We start from the raw sequence: 27,110 nt of genomic DNA, 5'->3' as shown, positions 1-27,110 counted from the left end.
TCTAAATGGCAGGTAATTGACAGTACACCTCAGTAAAGCATCAGTATAACCACTGAATGTGATGTTCCAAACCATAATAATCTGTTTCTCAATACAGCATTCCTCGTGACTTGACGTGTACCTGCACCAGGAGTGAGCCAGCCAGTTCAGTCCATCTAGTTGGTAATCTCTCAGCAGCAGGTTCTCATCCCCAATGTACAATGGCTGGTTCTTCAGTGCAACAAATCTGGGCCTCTGTTTCAGCACCTGAAATTAGAGTAAGAAAATCACTGCACTGTTCTAAAATGACAATAGCTGTAGCGTTTGTGTTCTAGCTGATAGTCAACTTTAAATAAAACATTTGTGATATGATATCATGTGCAATCCATCTAGTTAGGACACTTTCCTCACTCACTTTGCAGTCTTTGGAGGGGACTGTTTTGCTGGAATTCCTGTTGGTGAAGCTGTCTATACAGTGCTGGAACTTCTTCCCCAGCAGAGCTCCATCCTCCCAGCTGCACTCTGAATAGGGCAGGCCCATCCACTTACACAGGTACTCTGGCTCATTGGACGACGACGCATTCTTGTGGCTGTGAGCTGATACACAGTGAAAACAACATCTTTAGTTGAAGTGCTTTTCAGAATCAAAATGTGCTGAGTATGATAATGATGAAGATATGATCATGATAATGTTGAGGATATGAGGAACTTACAGGGGAAATCTGACGGTCCCTGTGTCTTCCCTATTTTAGTCGCTGAAAATAAATGTTTTTTGATAAGCAAGAGGTTAAGTCTTGTAATAATCACATTTTGTCAAACAAATCTAATTTAATTGTTGAACCATTGCTTCAAGTCAATGAAGACTAATTTCAAAAAGGAGTTCTTATTTTACCAATGACTCTTTCCAAAATTTGGAACTGCTTATTTAAGTCAGTGGTTAGCTCTTGTTGGCAGTTGTAGTATTCTGAATCCTCGGGGGATGCTTTGTTCAACCTTTGGAAGACAATCAGTGTCAGTAAGTAACAGAATTCATCAACAGCGAAAGGTAAAACGGCAGTGGGTGTGTAGCTATGTGTACAAAACAAACCCTCACCAAGCATTGAGCTCATTGTTTTTCTTCTTGAAGTTCTCTAGTTTCTTCAGTCCCTTGACCTTCTGTTGAGTGAGGGAGTCGATGCTCTCCCAGGTGTTGTGGATATAGGACCAGCCTTTCCACTTGATCAGGTAATGGGTCTCTCCTTCATCCTTCTCAGAGTCAAAGTCTGCTCCGGGGTCCCCATTTTCCTCCACAGCATACTGGGTAGTGGAAGCCCCACAGGCTAAAATAGATATACGTACAACATTCTGACATAAATATTTTCAATATCTGATTTTTATTCACAGTTTAAATTCCTAACCAGGTAGCAGCCTCTAGTAAACATGTCTCGTCTATCAGGGTAATATCATCACCTCTTCTGTGAGCCACAAGATTTTTTGCCTCCTCTTTCAACACCTGCTGGCAATGTCTAACTGGATGGGTTATGTCACGCCCTGGTCTTAGTATTTTGTGTTTTCTTTATTTATTTGGTCAGGCCAGGGTGTGACATGGGTTTTGGTATGTGGTGTGTTTTGTCTTGGGGGTTTTCATAGGTATTGTGATTGTGGCTTAGTGGGGTTTTCTAGCATAGTCTATGGCTGTCTGAAGTGGTTCTCAGAGGCAGGTGTTTATCGTTGTCTCTGATTGGGAACCATATTTAGGCAGCCATATTCTTTGAGTGTTTCGTGGGTGATTGTTCCTGTCTTGTGTTAGTTTGCACCAGTTTAGGCTGTTTCGGTTTTCACGTTAAGTTTATTGTTTTGTATTGATTCGTGTTTCCTTTGTTTCATTAAACATGAATCTCAATAGCCACGCCGCATTTTGGTCTGACTCTCCATCGCATGAAGAAAACCGTTACAGGTTAACACAATACAGGTGAGATACCGACAATAAGATACCAAGTGAGGATGCATCACCTCCTTTTTTGCCTGTTCTGGTGTCCATGATCTTCTCAATGGTCTCGCTGTCATCTTCCGGCTCCACCTCAGCTCCCTCCATCTCTATCAAGTCGTCAGAATCTGTCTCAAAGTCATTCAGGTCCTCCTTGTAACTGGAACAAACCAACACAACGCATGTAATGCAAAGTAATGTGACAGAAGCAATGTGGAACAGCAACACTTTCCTTCATATTTCAGATTGAACTAGTGAAACAATGACATACCTGACTTTGGCCGCCACCCTTCGCCGGGTTTGTCTCTTTGGGGTATCTTCATCATCGTCATCATCATCTTCCTCCACAGATGACTCTTGTTTCCTGGTTTTCCTTCCCTTTGGAGGCTGCTGTTTTTTGACTGTAGATGATTTGGTCTGTGGTCTAAAATAGAGTCAAATACACACATGAATCCCACTCTGCAAGACACCCTACTTACTAGTTTTTCCACTAACAGCTCTAGCTGACGATAATCCCTCCTAACAACCTGACTCACACCAATGGCCTTGAGACAGCTTCTAAACCTCCGACCTCAGCAATATGAATAATATTGGTGATAAGGTTACAGGTGAACATCTTCATTAAATGCCTTTAGAGCACTAAGTGTTCAATTGGGGGAAATCATAAAGTCAACCCACAAAAGTGACACTGCAAAAACACTAATAAGACATCGCCCGATTTTTGGGCCATGTAGCTGGTATGTTAGCGAGCTTTCATCAGAACATCATTTTGGTTGACTTTGGGATTTTGACCAAGTATTTTTTCATCATTCTTCTGAGTCTAAATTCAATTATTCACAGCAATATAGAAAAGTAGAATGCATATCATAGTTGATACAACATTAAATGCTCAGTAATAAATACATAGAAAGTTTCACAATTATCAGATTTGAATTTACAGATTTCATATTTTGTTAGTGACTGAAGGCTAAAAAGAAGCCCAGTCATACAGTACTTTGAAAGCCAAAAAAACACTAATATAGCTAGTTTCTGATTTCACACAATGGAAATGAAAGTGTACAGATAAGTTGTCTGAAGACCAGACTTCACTATATCCTTACCTTCTAGCAGGAAGTCGTCTGGATCTAACTTTCTCTTCCTGCTCACTGTCTGCACTGCTGGCATCCTCCTCCTGCTCCTCCTCCGAGTCATCACTCTTCCAGGTATTTCTTACAACACAGAAATACCAAAGGTTCACCTTATGGGCTTATTATGAGTCTACACCTGGCTTAGGGTGATCTGGTTAGCCAGGTTTGATGAGATATCTAAACAAACTAAAGTTCTGAAGACCACCTCAGTCTGGCCGGAACTCCTAATGACCCACTTTAAAACGAGCACAAACGCATGAAAATAGAAAGGACACAATACTGACAGCACAGAAAATAATTTGGCAACATAATGACAAATACAAACACCACTAAATTGAACGATACAACTAAATAAATGGCTCGCACTTACATCTAAATAGTCATGGGATACTAATTAGGTGTGACCAATTATTCGACTGGTCGATTGTTTGGTCAACAGGCTGTTGATCAACAACAACAAAAATTGTTGAGCAGTAGAAAATATACACACACTATTATTTTATGGCACACGAGACACCCGTCGTATGCGCACCCATCTCAGTGAACTAATCCATTGCGGAGGCTGTGGACGCCTCTGAAGGGTCGGGAATTTGTTATGTCCCCCCCACTTTGAAAACCAGTGGCGCCCCTGCCTTTAGATAACCACTCAGCGTGAAAAAGGGAAAAATGTCATGCTCTGATCCAGTGTAAACTTCAGAAAATAGGCATGCCTACCTGATTACTTCTTATCCCTTGCACAAATAGCCTATAGCTGTGTCTGTCCCGAGCTCACTGGCTGTTGCAAGGAGATTCAGGCTGGACCCAAGTTATTAGTTGTTTCAAGTTTTTTGCAGACAGGTCATGCATAGCCACTGTGATTTATAGGATAATTGTTTTTTAAATCTGGATATTTTCTACCTGCAGGCTGCAATATTTTTATTTGTTGGCTTTATTGGCTGGTTTTACATAGTTGGCAATAGAAGTTACTTTTTAGGTTCGTATTATTTTCATTACTTGGATAGAATTTGATCCATATGGATAGAATCTTTGAATACGAAGATGTTATTATAAATTAAATGTAACTGCTCCAGGAAAATGTGCATATGAAAACCATAACTGGCACACAGATCAGTAGAGATGGTAAGAAATTGGCATTCCACATGAGAAGGTTTACAGACTCCTCGTGTAGCTTATTACGGGCAATTTCAGGAGCGTAACGGCAGAATCTGCAAAAGCCAGAAGGAGTGGGAGGAGGATCGTCGGGAAAGCTTAAGTTTTTTGTTCTTCTGGTTCTTGATCTCTGTCTCCCACTTGAGTCATTTGTGTCTTATTTTATCAAACAATGAGCTTAAAGCATCAGACAAGCTCAATGCATATATAGTTGATTTTATTAAAACACATAGGGTGTGTCTATATTTGGAAAAATACATGTTTAAAAACTTAGACCAATCGATTGGTCGAAAGAACAGACAACCTTTGGTTGACCAAGATTTGTTTTAGTCGGGGACAGCTTTGGCTGTTGCGGTGACCGTATTACTGCCACACTGGTGTCACGAGTCATGAAGACAGTCAAATTCCACATGACCGTTTAGTCACTAATTAGGCTTCTCCAAGCTATGATGCTGATGCAGGTCATTGGTAGCCTACCAAACTTGCTGCCTGGTACTAAGCACTCTGACATCAATGCAAATGTATTATAAAATCTAATAAAAACACTTCATGAGAGCATGTCTCATTTTGCACAACATTTCTAAAGGCTGTGTAATTGTGGGGGAAAACAGAGTGATGGCCGTTAATAAAAAGAGGATCCCATAAGCTTTCTATAGGCTAGGCCTACTAAATGTATTTATCAACCTCCTAATAGTTAGAACATTGCATTTATTTACTACAGGATTATAGCCTACCTGGCTGGATTAAAAATAAACCATGGGGAAAAGCATCCTCCATTCGCTATTTAAGTGCCTGTTTAGATAAAGGTGCATGATAATGGTCCATTCTAAATCATAACCAAATGTCACACATATATTACTTAGTATATGTAAAGACAAGATTGAATCAAGAATAGTCTGATGGGTGACAATATTAGCCAATCACTTGTGAATTATATATTATCACTTGTGAATGATGCCCAGCATAAGAAACAATGCCATTCTTTTGCGACTTGTTCTAATCATAGTCGCCGATTTCATGTAGCCTAGCCCATAGGCCTATATATGTTTTGATATTTTGTCAACGAAAAGATGCTCGACTATGCATATAATTGACAGCTTTGGAAAGAAGACACTGACGTTTCCAAAACTACAAAGATAGTCTGAGTGCCACAGAACTGATGTTACAGGCGAAACCCAGATAAAAATCCAACCAGGAAGTGCCGCATTTTTTGAAACCGCCTCATGCTAATGACTCCTTATATGGCTGTGAATGAGCTTACGTTTTCCACAGCATTGTGATGTCTTTTTAGGCATCTCCCTTGAAGAATGGCTGTAAGGGACCATATATGGCATGTGGTCACATGGTGTCTCCCGCAGAAAACCTTGCGTAAAATACTGAGGTAGCCATTCTCCCAATCGCTTCTTATGAGAAACCAACTGCCTCGACGGATATATTATCGAATATATATGTTAAAAACACCTTGAGGATGGATCCTAAACAACGTTTGCCGTGTTTGTGGATATTATGTAGCTAATTTTGAAAAAAAGTTTGGCGTTATAGTTGTAGCATTTTTTGGTCGATTTCTCAGCCAAGCATGGTGAAGAAACGGGAGCTTTTTCGCCTACAAAAATAATCTTTTTGGAAAAAAGGAACATTTGCTATCTAGCTGGGAGTCTCCTGAGTGAAAGCATCCGAAGTTCTTCCAAGGTAAATGATTTCATTTGGTTGCTTTTCTTATTTTTGTGAAAATGTTGCCTGCTGCCAGCAGAGCATAGCATAGCATTATGCCATGATAAACTTACACAAATGCTTGTCTAGCGTTGGCTGTAACGCATATTTTGAAAATCTGAGATGACAGTGTTGTTAACAAAAGGCTAAGCTTGTGTTTGAATATATTCATTTCATTTGCGATTTTCATGAATAGGAAACGTTTCTAGGTGTATTTATGTCCGTTGCTTTATGCTATTGCGTTTGAGGCAATGATTACGCCCCCGGATACGGGTTTGCTCGTCGCAACTGGTTAATCCGCTTTACAAGGGGTGTAGAGCCGAACTGGCAAAAAAGAAACATCCCTTTTTCAGGACCCTGTCTTTCAAAGAGAATTCATATAAATCCAAATAACTTCAGATCTTCATTGTAAAGGGTTTAAACACTGTTTCCCATGCTTGTTCAATGAACCATAAACAATTAATGAGCATGCACCTGTGGAATAGTCACAAAGACATTAACAGCTTACAGACGGTAGGCCATTAAGGTCAGTTATGACAACGTAGGACACTAAAGAGGCCTTTCTACTGACTCTGAAAACACCAAAAGGAAGATGCCTAGGGTTCCTGCTCATCTGCATGAACATGCCTTAGGCATGCTGCAAGGAGGCATGAGGACTGCAGGTGAGGCCAGTGCAATAAATTGCAATGTTCGTAGTGTGAGACGCCGAAGACAGCACTACAGGGGAGACAGGACAGACAGCTGATTGTCCTCACAGCGGCAGGCCATGTTTAACACTTGCATAGGATCGGTACATCCGAACATCACACCTGAGGGACAGGTACAGGATGGCAACAACAACTGCCTGAGTTACACCAGGAACGCACAATCCCCCCATCAGTGCTCAGACTGTCCGCAATAGGCTGAGAGAGGCTGGACTGAGGGCTTGTAGGCCTGTTGTAAGGCAGGTCCTCACCAGACATCACCAGCAACAACGTTACCTATGGGCACAAACCAACCTTCGCTGGACCAGACAGGACTGGCAAAAAGTCCTCTTCACCGACGAGTCGTGGTTTTGTCTCACCAGGGGTGATGGTCGGATTCGCGTTTATCATCGAGGGAATAAGCGTTACACCGGAGCGGGATCGATTTGGTGGTGGAGGGTCCGTCATGGTCTGGGGCAGTATTTCACAGCATCATCAGACTGAGCTTGCCTGTGATGACAACAATCTCAACGCTGTGCGTTACAGGGAAGACACCCTCCTCCCTCATGTGGTACCCTTCCTGCAGGTTCATCCTTTCTTGACCCTCCAGCATGACAATGCCTCCAGCCATACTGCTCGTTCTGTGCATGATTTCCTGCAAGACAGGAATGTCAGTGTTCTGCAATGGCCAGCGAAGAGCCCGGATCTCAATCCCATTGAGCACGTCTGGGACCTGTTGGATCGGCGGGTGAGGGCTGGAGCCATTCCCCCCAGAAATGTCCAGGAACTTGCCTTGATGGAAGAGAGGTAACATCTCACAGCAAGAACTGGAAAATCTGTTGCAGTCCATGAGGAGATGCACTGCAGTACTTAATGCAGCTGGTGGCCACACCAGATACTGACTAACTTTTGATTTTGACTAGGGACACATTAGTCCATTTCGGTTAGTCACATGTCTGTGGAACTTGTTCAGTTCAGGTCTCAGTTGTTCAATCTTGTTATGTTCATACAAATATTTACACATGTTAAGTTTGCTGAAATTAAATGCAGTTGACATTTTTTTCTTTGCTGAGTTTATGAGCAACGCGTGAGATTCAAGTTTTGGTCAAGATAACTTTCACTATAAATTTGCACCTTTAAAATAAAAGCATTACATACATAATTGCATTTGCGGTCACTTTTGATAATGGTGCTTTCCGCTAATGGAACAGTTATGCTTATAGCTCAATACCATGTGTGCAATGCTGCGCTTATAATGTGAAGAAATAGCCTAATAGTTTATCAACATTTTGAGTTAAGTTCTGATCTGTTGCGTCAGCCAGAATCAAAAAACATATTTTATGCATGTTAGTGGTTGTATTAACTTGGGATCTATTGCATCCCACAACTGTCCCAGATTGTTTGGAATATTTATTTCTCGCACAGAATAGGTCAACTTTTGCACTATGGTGGAATAGTAGTTTAACATAGGCTAGTGCTTTTAGGCCTACTCATCTTGTTGGCTGACGAAAAGCAAATGTGAACAGTTCATCCAATATCTTCAATATGCATAAGGATATGTGCAGTTGTGTCCCCGATGTGTCGGTCTTAACTTGTAGCCTGTAAGAAAGACCCGATCACGTGACTGAAAGCCGTGTGATTGAGAGACACTTCAGATTGTGCAGCACACTCTGGTAGAAGGGCAGAACGCAGCACTCCAGGCCACAAAAGACAGATTTTTTTAGGGTGCATTACGGCCACAAAGGAGATGCCAGCATGAAGTTTTACGCATTATCAAGAACTTGTCAAATTGTGAATGCGAGACTGACAAATGATGTACAAGCTGAGCAAAAACCAAAGCAGAGCTCACACCTTTCAAGTGACTTAAAAAAAGTCAATCAAGTCTAGTCATGCAGCCTTATGTAACAGTATAACTTTAGACCGTCCCCTCGCCCATACCCGGGCGCGAACCAGGGACCCTGTGCACACATCCGTTACACTTACAATGTATTAAAAATCAAACATATAGCCCAATGTTAGTAGAACAACTAAAGTTAGATTAATAAATTAAGCATATATGAGTAACCATTTCTTTGTTAACCGCTCAACACAGAAAAGCCATCCACACTCTCTCAAATTGTTTGGAGAAAATGTATATTTTATTCAGCTTTGTTCAATTGTATTCTTCATACAATAAAATAATGCCATGGAATTATAAGCAAATCTTGTCTGCTAAATGAACTAGTGTAGCCCACAGCCATTTGGCATAGCTACATCAGGGCCTAACAAAGACAACTCAGAGTATCCTTTTCTTTTCTTCTGAAATAAGACTACATTTTCTTCATATCATGCTTCTTTAGACCTGACTAAAATAAATAATGGATTTAACGTTTAGGCTATTTTACATGGATTTATTAGACTTTTTAAGATGGAAGCCAGGAGATGCTGTATGTGTTTATGTTAATTAATGGTCAATTACCATGAGACCATTTGCTTGACAATCACAAGCTGACAAAAATGTGACTGCCACAGTCCTAGATACTATACATGTACATGATATCAAACAACAATGTGAGTCAAGACTATAGCAGAGAGTCTAATTGGATGACAGCAAGTGTATTTTGGGATAGCCAGTAAGGCAAACTTATGCTATAGACAACTGACCACTTCCAATTGCTTTGACGATTAGCCTACATCATGATTCAAATGATTTCTTGTGTTATTATAAATGGCATAACTTTGAGCAGCATGACACAATATAGTACATTTATCTCTTGACATGATAGATTTTAGTTGATAAGAATAATCAAAATACAGAAGAAATTGAAATGAAAAGAAATAAACATCAAATAATCTCAATACTCACTCTTTCTTTTTTTGTCGTGTTGCTTTTCTTTTAGGACTTTCACCTTCTGAGTCACTGCTACCCTGCAATTGTGTTGAAATTGATTACATTTCAATGAGATATTAGGCTTTGCCGTTAAGGGTTGCAGCTACAGTGAATGAGACACCAATAAATCTACACGATATACACTAGATTTTGCAACTTCTGCATGTGCAAACCCCTTTGAGGAAAAAAATACATTTTTAGTGGAGTCGGACTTTTAGTACATGGACATGTTCAGTATATTTCATGTTGCACTTCTTACCCCGGCTCCAATATTGAGACGAGCAGGTTCTTGCCTGCTGCGATTTGATCGCCTGACCCCATAGACATCTGGATGCTCTTCCCACATCTGGAATCAAAAACCAAATTGGATCATTGCATCTTTGCCTCCACTTTCTCCTTGACATTTTCAGTCTCCATCTGAATTGAGGCATTACTCCCTTTCTAAATATGCAGTGTCCATGCATCAACGCTGTTGTGTAATATATTTGTTTCCAAAACTTCAAGGGCCTTTCAGCCCTACATAATACAACCAGTTTGGAGTACAGGCCCTGCTTTGTTTACCTTCTTTACATCTGCCAGATTGTCTCTCTTTTTAACTGGTGGTTTGTCGTTGACCTCTGCGGAGGCTTGCTGGGATTCACTCTGAGACCCAGACTGGCTCCCAGATTCAGAGGAACTGTTGGACTCTCCAGAGTGGTGCGATCTTCTCCTCTCCCTGCCCTGTTCACTCTCCGACTGACTCCCAGACTCCGACCCAGAGTGGTTTGATTCTTCAGAGGCCGAATTGCTATAGTATCAAAAATATGGAGTTTGTGTAAATAAAACATTCCTGCACTACTTATACAAAAAATAAATAGATTAAAAAAATTATATTCAATTCTCTGGCAGCAGCTCTGATGAACATTCCAGCTGTGTAATGATCATGCTTATTAATCAGCTTCTTGATATGCCACATCTGTCAGGTGGATGGATTACCTTGTCAAAGGAGAAATGTTCACTAACTAGATGTAAACAAATTTGTGCACAATTTGAGAAAAATAAGCTTTTTGTGTGTATGGACAAATTGTGGGATTTTTTATTTAATCTCATGAAACATTGGATCAACACTTGTTGCACTAATATTTTTGTTCAGTATAGTATTCACCCTTTTATAGTGGTGGATTTTAATTTGGGAAGCTATACAATAATTTCCTTTTCAATAAAAAGCCAATTTTATGAACAGTTTCACTGACCTCCCACCTATTGTTAAACACTGATTTGGCTCAACAAATTAGGATCACTTTATTAATCCAATTGTACACAAGGTCTAATGGAAATTTGACTCTTGCTTCATCCCAACCCCTATAAAAAAGACACATACAGGTTGACGAGATCAGAGCAGGGGGCTGCCACACTGCGTACCCATGGAGCAGTTGTGGTGGGTTAAGTGACTTGCTCAAGGGCACAGCAGCAGGCAATGGAATCTAGGTTTAGTATGTAGGACATGTTAACCTAGGCCAGGGGTATTCAACTATTACCCTTCAAGATACAGAGCCTGCTGGTTGTCTGTTCAACCTGATAATTAACAGCACCCACCTGGTGTCCAGGGTCTAAATCAGTCCCTGATTAGAGGGGAACAATGAAAAAAACAGAGTGGAACCTGAGTTTGAGGTACAGAGTTGAGTTTGCGGGACATTGGCCTATACCACAAAGTAGAAAAAGCTGCGGAATGTGTAACATGTTAAATATAGAGTCCCTTTAGTAGTGAAAAGACTACACACAACGCTAATGCCTTTAGTGGAGAGGAAACCGAAGACTCATAGCACCATAGTGTGCTCAGAGTAACCTTGTCATAACAAGCCCATTCTCTCCACCTCAAACCAATCCTCTTACACGGATCTTTAAAAATACTTAACCCCATGCAAGAGAACCTGCTGGAGGTCACCTAGAACAGTGGTTATCAATCTGGGGTGCATATTATTATTGTCATGCTGAAAAACCTTTCCACAATATTTAAAAAGTTTCCTAGACTAAAAATTCTCTTTGCATTCATTCAATTCCTAAAATAGCCTACAAATCTTCACATACAACTATAACCTGTTGTAAAACAGTAGAGGGCGCCAAATAAGTCTGTTTGCCAATGCCACACGAGGGCTGCGATCAGCACGTTTTTACGTTCTGGGACGTTCAATTTCAGAAATGGTGCTGTACTTTACGATCAGTTGAAAAACAGGGCGGGGTTGTGGTTTGGGGAACGCTGTTAGTATGGCCACTGCCCTTTAAAGACATCACTCATTGCTTCAAGCCACACCCACCAAAACGGGAGCAAACGTACCTCAAAAGTCTGTTCTAGACAGTTTTGGTTCAGTACAAACCGTTCAGCAAACGTTCAAGCAAACTGAACGCACCTCAGTACACAGGGCCAACAGTGACTCAACCAAACAACATGAAGCACCTACTGAGATTCTGTCAAACAACCAATTATAACATCTAGATCTGAAATAATATTCACCTCAAGAGCACATCACAACCTATATAATTTGTCAATGCAAACATACATTAGTTAAATTACGTAAACAATGACAAAACCATGCCCTGATTCATTGAAAACACTCCACATTATTAGTGATCTAACCAAATATTCCATATTCATGCTGTATTTTAGCTTGAAAAAGTTACATGCAACTAATAAAAGATTATTCAATTTAAATTGAATTTCATAAGGAAATCAGAACAAATCACTGCAACGTGTATTTATTTAACTGTAATTCTTACATCATAAACACAGCAAATTACACAAGGGAGTAAACCGGTCTATGCCCCACATTGCATCAGTTAAATTTGCCATGATGGAATGTGCAGTACCCTGAATAGACTATAGGGGGTACCTAATTCCAGATCAAATCCACAGTCAAGACGACCTTGAATGGTTCAGACATGGAGTCGGCTGCTAGAATAGAACGAAGGAAAACAATCTTCATATGAAGCCATGCTTTAATACCATTGTTTAGTCACTTATCATAATTTCTGTAGTTAAATGAATACAATTAATAACTACAGGGTAAATTAGGAAAGCCTATAATTAATATTATATATCTTAATGAAATGTTTATATAAACATTCAGATACGAAAAAAGGGGGGAAGGATTTGAATAAATTCTTATTGTGATATCAAAAGGTATTGGATTGTGATATTAAAAAGGTATTGTAATGTATCCACCACTCAGTCACCCAGCAACAAATGCTCAAACCCCTTCCTCTAGTGAGAACGAAGCAAGCGCATGAGTGGGTGACTCCCTCCATTTAGTTAGGTCAGACATGGGCGGGACAAAAAATGTAACTGAACTGCTACAGGCTGGTGGGTTGCTAGGTGAGGAATGAGCCAATCCCAGCTCAAAAGACAAGGACCTGACCTTTGAAACACTTCCTGTTCCCGTTCCTGTAGTTCTGAGCATAGTTCTAATGCAGAAAGTCAGTCTATGCAGCACAAAGCAAGAGCCATTTTGTGACTTAAAAGTGGACTCCACTTCATGCAACACATTTTAAAATAACATTTAATAGTGATCTGCTCTCACAGTGCATCTTGCTTCTATGTGATTGAAAATAATATTCTATCAGGACAAGAGCAGTCAAAAGTGTGGTAGATTAGGATTTTAGGACATACTAACTGTGCATGTTACTAAAATGGCTGCCAACAGGACAGCAAATGCACAGCATTTCTTGGTTGACAGCATGCCTTCATGTCATGTTTTTCTGACCCATTATCAATTACATTCAGGACTAGGGGCAGTTAGCTGAAAAGTTTGCATTTGACAAATGCAATGCTTATCTCTTGAGCAACCCAACCAGGCCTGTAGTTGAAGCATTCATGAAAGCCTATGGTTGTAGTAGATGTCAGTGACATCTGACAAGTTACAAAAACTGGCCCAAATGTCAAAATATAGGCCATGTAATAGATGACAAATATGAGGTTGGCCCTATTAGGCTTTAATTGTGATATGCAGTCACCAATTATACATTGGCCTACACATGACATTAGTAACGTCCATGACTTAAGTCTAAAACTATCATTGGTGGACCAGAGGTGTGAGCAATGTGCACTTACCATCCCCCAGAGTATGAAATTATTTAAATATAAATGGAAAACTATATTGTCAGATCTTATGTTAAACTCAAGACTACCATTAGATTATGCAAGCAAGAATGATTATTTGACAGTACAGACATGACTATCTCCCACATGGCATCAAAATAAACTGAGCACATGAGGTCCTTTAAGAAGATGCAGCACTTTTTATTGATGATGAAATTACATTGTTTTGTGTTCCTTCTGTTTCCAACACAGAGATAATACATTTCAAACATTTGAATCCCAACTTTAGATTATACCTTTATCGGTCAAATAAAATGAATTCTTAAGTCCGTGAGACCATGAAAACATCTGCAATACATGATGTTTACCATCTTGACACTTTGCTTCTGATACCATGGAACAGCTATTAGGAACTCATAATCAGCAACACAGTTGATGTTGTACAAACTTCAAAACTAGTGCACAAGCACAGCTGAATTGAAAGGGTTATTGAGCATTGAGGACATCACTCAATTTAAATCAGAATAAGCTGTCCTATAAAATCTAAAATGTAGTTGGAGCATTACCACATAGTTGAAATTCTATTCATAGTCAACAAATCAATTAGTGAACACCTAAGGTGTGCAAAATTCAACATGTCAATGGTTAGTCAGATGTGTGCACTTGATGATCCCTTCAGAAAAATAGAGATTCATTGATGCCAATAATAATCCTGAATTAAATGGAAAAAATCATCAATAACATTGTTTCCCCATATAAGTTAACGTGAATACATACTTTCAGTATAAACCTAATTGAATAACTATTTGAAATGGCTATACATAAACATGTAAAAGTGAAATAAAAAAACATTAACTGTACAAGAGGACTGACTATCAGTGAAACTAATATTGAGCTTCCCTTTCTTGCTGAGAAACACATGAAGTTCTGAGAACAAGATATCCAGGAGGTAAATAGATCAACAGGCCAAATAGAAACTACAATATTGTGAACATATATTGTGAATTCAGTCAAGAGTGATTGTATAGCCTACTATACATTAAACAGTTCTAATTAAAACAATAGTTTATGATTTAGGCTACCAAAATGTCTAAGTTAACATTTGTTTTAGTAGTCAACTGTTTTAAATGAAGACAAAGGTGTCTTTAAAACTTAAACTGCATAACGTTAGTTGTCTATGCAGATGAAACAAATGATAATGCGCATTAGATATTAATTTGAATATTCCCCTCAGCCCCATATGTTAACATTAGTAAATTAGAGGTTTCAATTTTTTTTTTAAAGAATAAGCATTGTATGTTCAAATGGTGCAATGCAGTATCGACTAATAAGACAAGGTCATATTACAATGTAACGATGGAACAACACATATTGATATCATGCATTTGTTCTTGGGGAAGAAACCATAAACTTCTAGTTTGTATACATGCGGGCAAACATGTAATTCAAAGAGCCTGAAAGTTCAGTATTTAGTGTAACAAATGCTAAGACAAATTAGGGTGTGGCTATTAAAAACCAAGGTCATTGATTTGAAACTGGTACAAATCGGGACAACTAAAGTAGCAAATATGTTCACATGTGATCAACCATGCTTGTCAAGGTAAACAATCAAGACAGATGTCAAAAAAGTGAAAATATAGAAGATCGTACCTTGATGCGTTGCTTTGAGTCGAACCTTCATCTTCTTGCTTTTTATTCTTATTCTTCATCGTCGTTTTATCTTGAAAACGTTTGATTTGATGATCTTATGTCCTGGTATTGACTGTCAAAAGTTAGAGGGATGGACCATTATAAAACTCCCATAAGATTGTTTCTGCTCAGAGGACAGTAAAAACCTTCACGTTATGAAATAAGCCATCAGCATTGTGTCTGACGTTTAAAACTGGTATTATTTATATTACTATATACATTATCGATTAATAAATGACAACTGATGACATCCTGTGATTAAAAAAAAGAGCCAAGTGTTGAGTTTATTTCAATTAGATTCACCGATCGAGCCACATGCACAAATTCTAACTGCGTCACCAAACAAAGGACGCCTAACTGTGATAAATGAAAAAACAATCTAACTGTGATAAATGAAAAAAACAATCGATTGTAGGTAGGTATTATAAAACGTCAACATACCTATTCCATGTACAGGAAGGTATAATGAAGTTAGATTCACATCCGCAAAAGCAGACTTTAATACTTATGACATTAAAATTAAAATAAATGCAATTTAAAAAGGTTGAATGAAAATAAACAGGCACAAAAAAAACTAAATGGTGATAATAGGATAATGAAACCTTACAAAAGTGATACTGAGACGAAATGCTAGAGCTCTTCACAGAGCACACTAAAAATGGAGGGGCGCCATGGCTGCCAAACCTAGGCAGAGAAAACAACGACTCGCGCCTACACGCTGCAAAACGGATCTACACGACGAAAAACGCATTAAATACCGCAGAAAACCGAATTCACTGTTCACTATAGTAACATGTTTTCTTTTAAGTAAAACAAATATTAATAGCGCGTCATATTCGAGCTTGATTTCATGAAAAAGAAAAGGTCTGACGAAAGCCCAGTTAATTGTTCCCTTTCCCAAGGCTCATCCGCCATCTAGAGCTCCTTCCTAGCTCTGAAAGCTTTGCCTTTGATTGACGTTATTTCCATTTACCCCACACTCAGGTGATGTCCAAAAGTCCCACCCCCTTAATTTTGTATAAAAACGGCTAAACTATATTACATTTTTATATATTTTTAAAATTTAGTTTCTTCACTTCAAGAGGATATCATTTGACAAAGTTAGATACATATTGAAACAAAAGTGGGTTTAAAGTTGAACAATAATATTTAAAACACTGAGACCATCACTTCCTGTTCAGACAGGAAATAAGACTTCAGGGGCCATTTTAGACGCAAAGAACCTTGGACACCATTTCAGTTCTTGCCAAAAGCTCTGTTTTAACTCTTTGTATTATGTAGAGCTGCAGTGTATAACTTTTATTGGTTTAATTAATAGTCTGGATTAACCAGCCACTTCACCATGGACTGCATCAATCACAATAAGCCATACCCTTTAACTTGACTTCAGTATTAAAAAAAAATCTAATCACGCAAATCAGATTTTGTGGACAGAAGTCCTACCTAGAGTGTATAAATGGTACCCAAAGTGTATGATGTAATTAATTTGAAAGGAAATTATCCAACCAGGGATGTAGTGTTACACAAAGGTAAATTGCTAAGCAATGCTCGAGATGGAGACAAGTAAACGTAAACACTTCAGCAAAAAACTTTTGCGTAATAGGTGTGTGAAGATTCCCAAAATAAAAAGTTGCGTAAACTGTGTTACTTGCGTTTACCTTCTACTACATCCCTCGATCCTACGTAAAGGTAGTAATTACTAGCTAGCACTATTTATGTAATTTAAAATTGTATCCCTTGCATTAAGAAGCCCCAGAAAATACCAGACAGGTCATTACATTTTTGTGAAATTGATTCGAAGTTTGTATTTAGAATTTTCACATTTAGAAAATAGACAATATAGTCTGGTAACAATCTTGGGTAGCATATTGACCAATGAAAGAGTCAGAATAGTGAAAAAACATTGTTTTATTTAATATAAATAACAGCGCATTAGGAAATCACAGAAGTACAAAAGTACTCTAATTGAATGCAGTAAAAGCAACTATTACAATAGCCTATTCAAACAACTGAGTCCAAAGAATCCCCAGCACAAGAGTCCATGTGAAAGTTTAAGTAATTCCAATTGACACAGTCAAATAAAATCCAGAAAAATCCAAGCAGTCAGCTTTTCAAAAAATCCAATTAGCTCCCAAATCCCAGTCGCCATCTTGATGACAAAGCAGTTTTCTCCACTTCAATGTCCAGTAGAATTGGGTCTTTAATGGAATTAAGAAAAAGATGAAATGAGTAAAAAAAAAAAAATATATATATACTACATTTAATTAATAATGAACTATTGTCCAAACCCATCAAGTGGATTTTTTTGGGCCAAAATAGCATCAATAACTCCACAAAAGATTCAAATTCTGAATAGCTAGCTAAAAGTCAAGTTGGTAATGAAACCCAGAAATTTAAAATGTCTGTACATTACTGCAGTATGCGGTAACAAATATCACAATTCGAATCAATGAAAAAAATATTATAATAATAAAAATATATCTAAGAGCAATTAAGGGCTGAATCCTTGCTCCCCATACATAACATGTAATTTGCAAACAGATTGGACAAAATATAAATATTTCAGAATTTTGACCTATTTGCCCAAATGGCATTGTGTGCTTTTTATCGCTTTTAAAACACCAACAGAGATGCTCATGCTTTTCAAACATGAACCGAAGACAATGAAGTGAATAAATATATGGAATACTAAAAGTAATGCAAGTGTTCTAGTATGAACCTCAAAACTATCTGAACTGGGAAAGTCGGGAACACAACAACTATTTCCTACGTGGGAGCTTGTTGTGATCGGTTTTGGATGTCGGAAACTCGTAATTATGGCGATTCAGGGAGCTTTACAGAAGTATCCCAATCCTGAGTTTCCGATAATTCCGAGAGCACATGAACGTAGCATTATGCAATTTAATAGCAACCATTCAACACATTTTAGAGTTGAACAATTGGAAACAACAAAAGACAAAACAGGAAATACAACAAAATTGCATGCACAAGTAAAAGCCAAGCAAATGGAATGTTCTAACACATCTGTTAATTGAAACATATGACCTTTCACTATTTGAATGTGGATCATGTAAATTAGTTATTTTTCAAAATTATCAGAAAAACGAATTATGCCATGGTTTGTGATCTACTTCTGGAATTGCACCATGCTCTTTAGATGTTACCAATTTATTTGATAACATTAACTTGATACAGTTTATTATTATTTTGCTGTCAGGCTAGGCAAAACTACTTAAACTGTCCATTAGGGGGCCCACCAGAATCACATTGAGTACACGTTGGCATGAGTTAATCTCATAATCTTGCAAAATTCCTTTTCCAACACTTTTGGACAACTGACATTGCTGAACCATTAACGGTTGTATCTAAACTATTGCAGCTTGATTTGTAAACAAAACACAAAACTACAAAAATAGTAATCATGCATGAGCTAAACTGCACAAAATATGCTAAATGTGCTTCCTCTGCATGCACCCTGCCTCCAAAATTTCCAAACATGACCAACAGAGATTCACCAAGGAAGAGATAAAATCTACATGTGGTATGAGAATAAAACCATATTTTTCTCAAAATGGATTACACATTCATATGAACCAAGAAAAACAAGGGGCAGGTTCCGACCCAAGATGTCAGTTCTTGACCAGCAGGTAACAACAAAGTTAGTTTTTGGAGGATCCTGCCAAGACAACTGAGTTTCCGTTGAACATTTAGTTTGACATTATCATTCAGTGGACAGTAGGGCCATGCACAGAAATCCATTAGTAGAGGTTGGTTGGGTCTAATTAATATAGGGTTAGTCCCCGTTTCATATTTTACTAAAGAAAAGAGACTGGATTTTTTAATTATTTAACTAGGCAAGTCAGTTAAGAACAAATTCTTATTTACAATGACGGCCTACCGGGGAACAGTGCCGCTGATCTGTCTTTTCAGGGGCAGAATGACAGATTTTTACCTTGAAAGCTCGGGGATTTGATCCAGCAACCTTTTGTTACTGGCCCAATACTCTAACCACTAGGCTACCTGTCGCCCCAAATGTATCACAGAAGACAGTGTGGCCTAAGTGTAACAGTTTCACTATTTTCTAACATAATGGTAGTAGTATCTAGGTTACTTTATTATACCAGATGAGACAATAAGAGTACTATAGAATAATAGTCTAAGCATTGTCAGAATGCACTGACCTTACCATAGAGATGAAGAGAAAAATATTTTCTGATTAAGTTTGTTAAAAGAAAAAGAGACTAAAGGATAGATTTGGGCAGTTGTAAATAATCATAGTTCATGATGGGCTGGCATATGTCACAGGCATGAAAATAATCCGGGAATTTTTGAAAGATGGAGGAACTCTTAAAGAAGCTATCAAGAATGAATGGAAACGTTCAGCTACTAGGGAAGATATGCTGCTTCTAGGGGGAGTATGGGCATATTTTATGCAAAAACATTTTTTTAAAGGGGAGGAGTCTGTCTTGAATTATTGTGATATGATAAAATGCCCTTGTACAAGGCTTCTTATACCAAAAGGGAGAGATGAGCAACTTTAAACTGATTTAGCTAGTGTTCTAACTTTCACCGGAATACACATCTTTCAATAATACTGGAAGATGAGGTACAATTCCATGGTGGGAGATCTCTGTTGATCTCAATTGGTTACAATCATTGCTCTAAATTATATATAACTGGGAACCCTACTACCATTACCAATAAATAGACCTACCTCTGGATTGTTATTTGCGCTAAAGATCACAACCTTTACTTAAATAATTATGCAACAGAGGTAAAAATGTTTAAGAAATCGATTTAGAAAGTGTTGAAAGTATTGAAAGTGTTATAGCAGATATTTGAAGAAACATTCCATTTGTTACAGCACAGATCAAAAGACATGACTTACACATAGCTGTCTTCTTATTTCATTGGGAGGGAATGACAGTTCAGGCCTTGATTCTGTTAGGGATAAGAGGTGAAATTAGGTGACCAACAAATACAACAGGCCATGAGTTGTGGTCAACTCTGGAATTAATTCCAAATCTAGCTTGGATTAAGTCAATGCAAACCAAAGATATGTTCCCCAAAATGTCACCTCTGAAATGATCAGGTTTCTTGGAGCTGTGCTGTATACTCCGGTCAAGCAGTGTCAGCTAGCAAAAACGTTTTATTATTTTACATTTAGATGACTCGCCAAGATGAAATTACTAAATTCTGCAACCCCAGTTTACGAGTTATGACATATTACTTTTCACCTTTTGAAACATAATTTAAAGATTTCATATATTTCATGACATTTTGTGTATTATCAATAATGATAAACATGTATTGTTATGAACAGAATACTAAAATGGCATCTTCTTGATTGTTAATGTAGCTAATTTGACCATCTGTCAACATTAGCAAGCTAGCTACTTTTTTATAGCAATTTTAGCTAGCTTATTTGCTAGCATCTTAGTATAAAACTTACTACATAAACTCATCTCATTCATCCCGACTTCTGAAGAACATCAGGCTTAAGTCATATAGCAACTTCAACAACTTGTAAATACTAGTTTCCAAGGAGCACTTGAACAGAGACTTTCATGATCATACGTTTTAGGTCTAGGCATGATTGAGTTGAGCCAGATGAATAGGCATATTTTAAAAATACATGTAATTTGCTGTGTTCTTTAATTGTCTGAGATCATACATTTACCCATTACCTAGCTAGCTATTTTTCCCTTCTGATGTATGGATGTCAGTTACAGTTCTCCCCAAAAGGATAAACAGCACATTTTGCAAGCACTTAACATAGACCTTGTGCACTGCAATGTAACAATATGCACCCAGAATCAAATTTCGAAAATATGTCACAAATCGCAAACGTAACAGGAACCCTCTTAGCTTTGAAGCAATGTCATGTTAGCATCACGAGCTAAACGTAAGTGAATTATGTTGCCCTCTTGTGGTCGTAACGAGCACAACAGTGCCGGCAAGTGTTCACTTATACGTTAAAAAAATAATTGACAAATCATATTAACTCTTTCTTGTTATATTGTCATGATACCATTATAAGTAACAAAGCAATGGAAATAAAACATGAAGCAGACTACATTTCTTGAGGAAAATGACTGACGCCACCCAGTCACATTAGTTTATTTTGCAAGCTATAGAACACAATATTTGTCAAAAGTAGGTTTTTAAGGAGCTTAGAGTTAAGTCTGATTTGTGTTTTCATTTTTGCCAAGGAAAATCTGGTATTGTAGTATCGAGATACTCGTGACTACTTTCTTGTGTTTATTTTGTTCTTCTTTCAAATATTGAATGGGCGCAGACTAATGCCAAGTGTGTACATAATGCAAATGTTTTGTTACAATGTACTCGTTTTAGGATTCAAGGTTTATTAAACACTTCCATATCATCTTTCACGTTAAACATTTTATTTCCCTCTTTTTTTCCTTAATGTTATTGTGCGTCATGCATTTAATGTTAAATGTGTCATGCAGTCAGGTTTTATTATCTGCTCAGTCTTTAATTAAAAGGAAACATTTTATACTTACAAGTATTGGTCATTCCAATCCCCCAAGTCATAAATATGGTCGACCATCCGGATGACAAACCTTCAAAAATACAAATACAAAAGTGAAAACAGGCCAACAGCCCAACCTATTGGTAAGTCTTATATGACAGTAAGGAGAATCATACTCGCTTAATTAAACACTCATGGTTAAATCATTAATTTTCATAAAATACCCTCACAAACTTACATTTTTTTTCAAATATCAAAACATTGGTATTCTTCTTTCAGACCATTTTTCTAACTTCAGTGGTTCCTGAAACAAATAAAATAGGAGAATGGATTATCATAACATGTCAGATTAAAACAATTATAATGTCACTAAATATGGCAGAATGCCATCAAATTATCTGATAGAGATTATACACATCTTTACGGAATTGTATATTCAAATATGTCACTACAAATGCTACAGAGGCAACCATTTACATGACTTTAAGTGGGTAAAAAAAAAATCTACTATCTACCCATAATTCATTGTTGATATAAAACCATTTGTATTAAGGCAACTGATCTGCATTTACACATTTCAAATGCATGCATGTCAAAAAATACTATACATTCATCAAGAAAAACATAAATATGCATTGTGGCCATTGATCCAATTACTTGTGTGTGTGTGTGTATCAAAATTGAGACAATTTGTAAGAATTGTTATTGGAATACTAAGATTAAAGTATTTTTTTTTACCAATTTATGACCACCATATAGATGATATCTATACATATTTTTTAAATCTAGTATCTCTAAACAGAAAGACTTTTATACTTTCTCAGCCCCAGAGACCTTTATGTTAAGCTTTAATTAAGGTGATAACAGCATCAATTTGATTACATTAAATATCTATGAAACCAATCTCATCCTCACTGTATGAACATATTTCAATAATCTGGCCAGGACAGCATAAGGTTTTGGGTCTTGGAAAAGGGTGCATTTCTAAATAATTATTCTATGAATTGTGATAAAGTGAATAGTTTTGTATTTGTCAAGTGTGAAAAAAACTAAAGTTACTCCCAAATCTCATCTTGATAACAGCTGGAAACAACCTAAAAACGATGTATGACATTTTTTCAGTGGCTTTTATTTCCATTCTGTACCACAACGAGTTAAAAGGCAACACCCTATTTTACATTTTCGAAAAATAGCTTATATACGCTCCTCAAGACATGGCAGTTTCATTTGAACATAATAAACCATTGGTGTTATATGTATAGAAAGTACATAAAACCCATTATCGAACATATTGATTTATCCTAATTTTAATTAATTATTAATTGCTGTTAAAATTAGCCAACATATTACGTTATGCCTAACTACCTGTCTGGAATGTTTTTCAACAAGTAACTCCTAAACCTGGCAATAAAGCCTTTTTAAATATATATATATATATTTTTTTCAATTAATTGTTGTACGGAAAAACATCGACATTCACTCATAATATATTATCTCTTGAAATCACAATAAAATGATTCATACTTTCATCTTACTCTCGACCCACTCAAATAAAACATGTATGTTAATTAAAGTGTACTCAATTTAGTTAAATTTTCCTCTGTCCATTTCAGACAAGGGCATATGCCCTTTCAAGGACAAAGCACATTTTAAATGCGTAGGTTCGCGAACTCGAAAGTGTACCCAATCATATAGGTTTCTTTATATTTGATTTAGGCTAACACAACACATTTTTCTCTACTCATCCCACGAATTAGAATTTCAACCGCACCGACATCCAGTCTGAAAATCGTTTTTCCTTTTCATTCTTGGCAGGGGACCCCACCATGGCCATTTTTACAACAGACTATCGAACCCTCGCTCTTACCACCATATTGCCACATCTTCTAACCGCGCCTTTACATGGGAAAACTGTGTTTTTATTTCAGATACTTACCCACATGTGAGACGGGCGCTATCCCTTGTCTTCTACCGCGCGGCCGCCGCATTTCTTTCTGATTTTCGTATTTTATCGGGAACTTCTCCCTGACAGTTGTGCTTCTCTCTGCCATGCTGTGCTGTTCTGTAGGCTCGTCTCTTCGGTCTGTCCTTCTCACTACGTCTGCCTGAACTGTTATCCTGTTCAATACAGCTCTGCCCCCTCTTTTTCAACATAAGCGCATACAACTTCCTCTGAAACACACCAGCATCCTGGGTAGCAGAGCCTCTGCGCGGAAGGTTTACATTATTACAATTAATATATTAATTGAAGTCAATATGCAACATTGTGCTCAACGTTTTGAAATGCATCTAATGTTAGTTACAAGGAGGAAGGGTACATTGTTGCAAGATTCCCCTACATTACCCAAATATGTATTCTCAAAGGCTTATTTATGTATGTTATGCATTTAAATACACATTTTGTGTGCCTCCTAAGAAATGTGTTTATGAAGACCATTTAAAGGCAAGATGTAAACAAACTTCAGTAGTGAAATAATTTGTAGTTTTGAATATCAAACACAGTTTTGTTTTAATTCCTTCTGTCCTGTATATGTCACTAAACATTTCAGCACACTTACTACATCACCTGTTGCATAGCCCTATATTCACCTCAATAATTATTGAACAGTGTACACACACACACACACACACACACACACACACACACACACACACACACACACACACACACACACACACACACACACACACACACAGATAGATAGTCAAAATATACCCGGGTCAACTAATGTAGACTCAAAAGGGAGTTCAACAAATGAACTGCTATCACATTTGTAATTGTTTACCAAAGATGGGGTGATACAATTGCTAATATTGATAATGACTTGTATTGATATCACCAATAATATGCATTGACCATGTTATAATCACTTGCATACAGATATAACTGAATAATTCATGGATAGACTGTAACTGCATTGCTTTGCAAGAAGCAGCAATAACATCAACGCCATTTTGAATGTCCTGTTCAGTGTTCAGTCCTTGGTACTCCACCCCCATCACCAACCAATAAGATGAAAGCCAGAATAGCTCTTGCTGTTTTGCAGTGGAAGATGTTCTTTAAAAAGAACCACAGCCTAGCAACAAGCGCTGTAAACCCTCCCTGCTTGGGAGGATCACTGATCTCGCCAGGCTGAATAACCCCCAAAAAACATTGTACAAATCATGCTTTATACTATTAGATAGTGATCATCCCAAAGAGAGGAGAAGGAGATAGGGTGTGCAGGTCAATAGTATTGTAATCAGACCAGAATTGTCTTTGCAATGGAAAAACAAAAGGGTGCCAGATGAGCTTGAGGTAGAAGTTACACGTCGCTACAGATATTGGATCAGATTACCCTACCAAACCCTAACCTTAATAACTAGGGGAAGAACAATCAGATCCTGTATCAGTGGTTAAGGATAGTAGCGGTGCGTTGGTGAAATCACTTGGGAAGCCAGAAAAAAAGGCATATTACAACATTTGAGTTGCAATAATTGCATTGTTTGCTCTATTACCTGGTAATTCATATGCCTTGCGACCATGATTTTTTAAGTGATAATGCCAGAGAAGCCAGGGTTTGGAGGATATATTGGCACAGGTGTTGTTAGGCCCAAGACAAAGTTGGCTACGAGGACATTATCACTTTTATACAACGGGTTACCAACATATTCTAATAACGATTTACATATTTTCAAGAAAAACATTTTTATTCATTCTATTTCATCCTTACACAAGATAAAGTCTTGACACAAATCTAGAGTTGCTACCCAAGCTGGCTGGTCGTTCGTTCTATCGGTTTGGTTGCCAGAGACATGACCAAGTCTTTTTGTTCTGCATCTATGGACGCAACCCTGTCATTCGTTCTCAATGTTCTATTGCCATACTGGCTGGCAACAATCGTATCCCTTGCTTGCTAGCTAGCCAACTAACAGTGCAGCCAGAATAACAACAAAGTAGCTGCATTTGTATAAGCTGTTTTCTAGTGACATTTATTTGGATACATCCATAACAATCAGCTAATGAGGCGCAATTTCGCCTGGCATAGAAAATGTGCTCTCTCGTCAGGACACTGTTGTTTAGAGGAGCTAGCCAACAACACAGCTAACACAATGACTTCTGAAGCTGGAAAGACTGCAAACTAGCTGCACTTTGTTTAGTTTGATCTATTTTCTATCCATAAAAATTGATGCTGATTCATGATTTTGACTGGCTGAGAAAAGCTGCCTGCCTGTTTCATCCCAACTACCCACATTTTCACTACTATTCGACAGCTGGAGATCGAATTTGAATATTGAAACAATGTTGCAAATGTCAGAGAGACATACAGCAAGGTTTATATAAATCTCCGCTGTTGAAAACTAAATGTTAGTCTCAAAGAAATGTGAGATAATGTCTAGATGCTTTTTATAGTGGCGATCAAGTTTATAAATTGCCTGGCTGAGCTGAAGACAGCGGATTGGCAGACAAATGGAATAGAGTAAATAGGCATTTTAATGTCATAGATTTAGCCAGAGTTAATGTGGTTTAACCAATCAGCATCAGACCCATCCGTTGTATCAATAGGCTTAAAGGCCGAGACAATAAGATGACAGTGGCAGAATAAATTCAACCACACCTTTGTTTTATAACAAATCGGAAAGCAACCCCTGTCCGGTTTAGTTCACAAAGCATATTGCATGTAACAGACAGTTACATGACATACAGCATGGTCAAGCAAATGTTTCTGACATTTTCAGACCACATAACAAGTTTTGATTTAGAACCACAGAGTTACCGCAAGTCGCCAAAAAAACAAGAGCAAGAAAACAGGAGCTGCCTCCACTATTCCAGCATAATTTCAACATCATTAAATCACCTCTGCTTAGTCTAATACAGTGACAAGTAAAATATAGCAAAAACAATTTAGTCCAATCAACATAAGCTACATAGGATGTGGTTGCGGTTCTGACTTCTGTGTCCATGCCAGGGGCACAGTAAAGGATGAATTAATGGTTGGATCAGAATCACTGTTATATTCATTAACGAGTACAGAGAATGAAGTAAAGTCACAAGTCCAAATCCCTATCTCCATTCATGTTTTTTTTTAGGAAACGGACAATTTTAGCTAGCTAGCTAGCCACCAGAGGGCAACAACACAACAAGATGCAAGAATTCAAGTTGTGTCTGTCAATTGACTTATGCTCTCTAACTCTAAGTTGGCTTCCCTTGACACTTTTTTTTGGTGCACCAGGACCATTCACAGTTGAGCTACCTCAGTTTAGCTCAACGCTGAATGGCAAATGTTTTATACATTTGTTGATCAAAGGAGGCCAATTGCTCACTGGCTTCCCTTGCATTCTATTCAATGCTACGTTCGGCAACAATGTCATACTTGTTTGGACCAGAGAGCA

The 27,110-nt window shown here is 37.8% G+C and overlaps 1 protein-coding gene across 3 annotated transcripts in view; it reads right to left on the bottom strand.

Moving 5' to 3' along the window:
- Positions 1 to 23,885, bottom strand: part of LOC135509357 (chromodomain-helicase-DNA-binding protein 2-like) — a 41,206-nt gene extending 17,321 nt beyond the window's left edge. For 2 of the 3 annotated variants that reach the window (XM_064929953.1, XM_064929955.1), the window contains exons 1-17: positions 23,674 to 23,885; positions 21,976 to 22,041; positions 21,769 to 21,828; positions 20,133 to 20,185; positions 15,686 to 17,442; positions 15,206 to 15,317; positions 10,045 to 10,270; positions 9,743 to 9,829; positions 9,460 to 9,521; positions 3,046 to 3,153; positions 2,217 to 2,369; positions 1,972 to 2,105; positions 1,073 to 1,298; positions 872 to 972; positions 693 to 734; positions 395 to 576; positions 122 to 246 (exon numbers count right to left, since the gene is read on the bottom strand). In XM_064929953.1, the coding sequence (XP_064786025.1) occupies positions 122 to 246; positions 395 to 576; positions 693 to 734; positions 872 to 972; positions 1,073 to 1,298; positions 1,972 to 2,105; positions 2,217 to 2,369; positions 3,046 to 3,153; positions 9,460 to 9,521; positions 9,743 to 9,829; positions 10,045 to 10,270; positions 15,206 to 15,264 (1,505 nt within the window). In that variant the 5' untranslated portion in view covers positions 15,265 to 15,317; positions 15,686 to 17,442; positions 20,133 to 20,185; ... (1 more) ...; positions 21,976 to 22,041; positions 23,674 to 23,885. The remainder of the gene's footprint in view (positions 1 to 121; positions 247 to 394; positions 577 to 692; positions 735 to 871; positions 973 to 1,072; positions 1,299 to 1,971; positions 2,106 to 2,216; positions 2,370 to 3,045; positions 3,154 to 9,459; positions 9,522 to 9,742; positions 9,830 to 10,044; positions 10,271 to 15,205; positions 15,318 to 15,685; positions 17,443 to 20,132; positions 20,186 to 21,768; positions 21,829 to 21,975; positions 22,042 to 23,673) is intronic. The other variant, XM_064929954.1, reaches the window with a different exon arrangement.
- Positions 23,886 to 27,110: the final 3,225 nt, after the last annotated feature.

The sequence above is a fragment of the Oncorhynchus masou genome, chromosome 22, assembly GCF_036934945.1.
Source record: "Oncorhynchus masou masou isolate Uvic2021 chromosome 22, UVic_Omas_1.1, whole genome shotgun sequence".
In the NCBI taxonomy this organism is placed as follows: Eukaryota; Metazoa; Chordata; class Actinopteri; order Salmoniformes; family Salmonidae; genus Oncorhynchus; species Oncorhynchus masou.
This window is presented reverse-complemented; position numbering and strand designations above follow the sequence as displayed.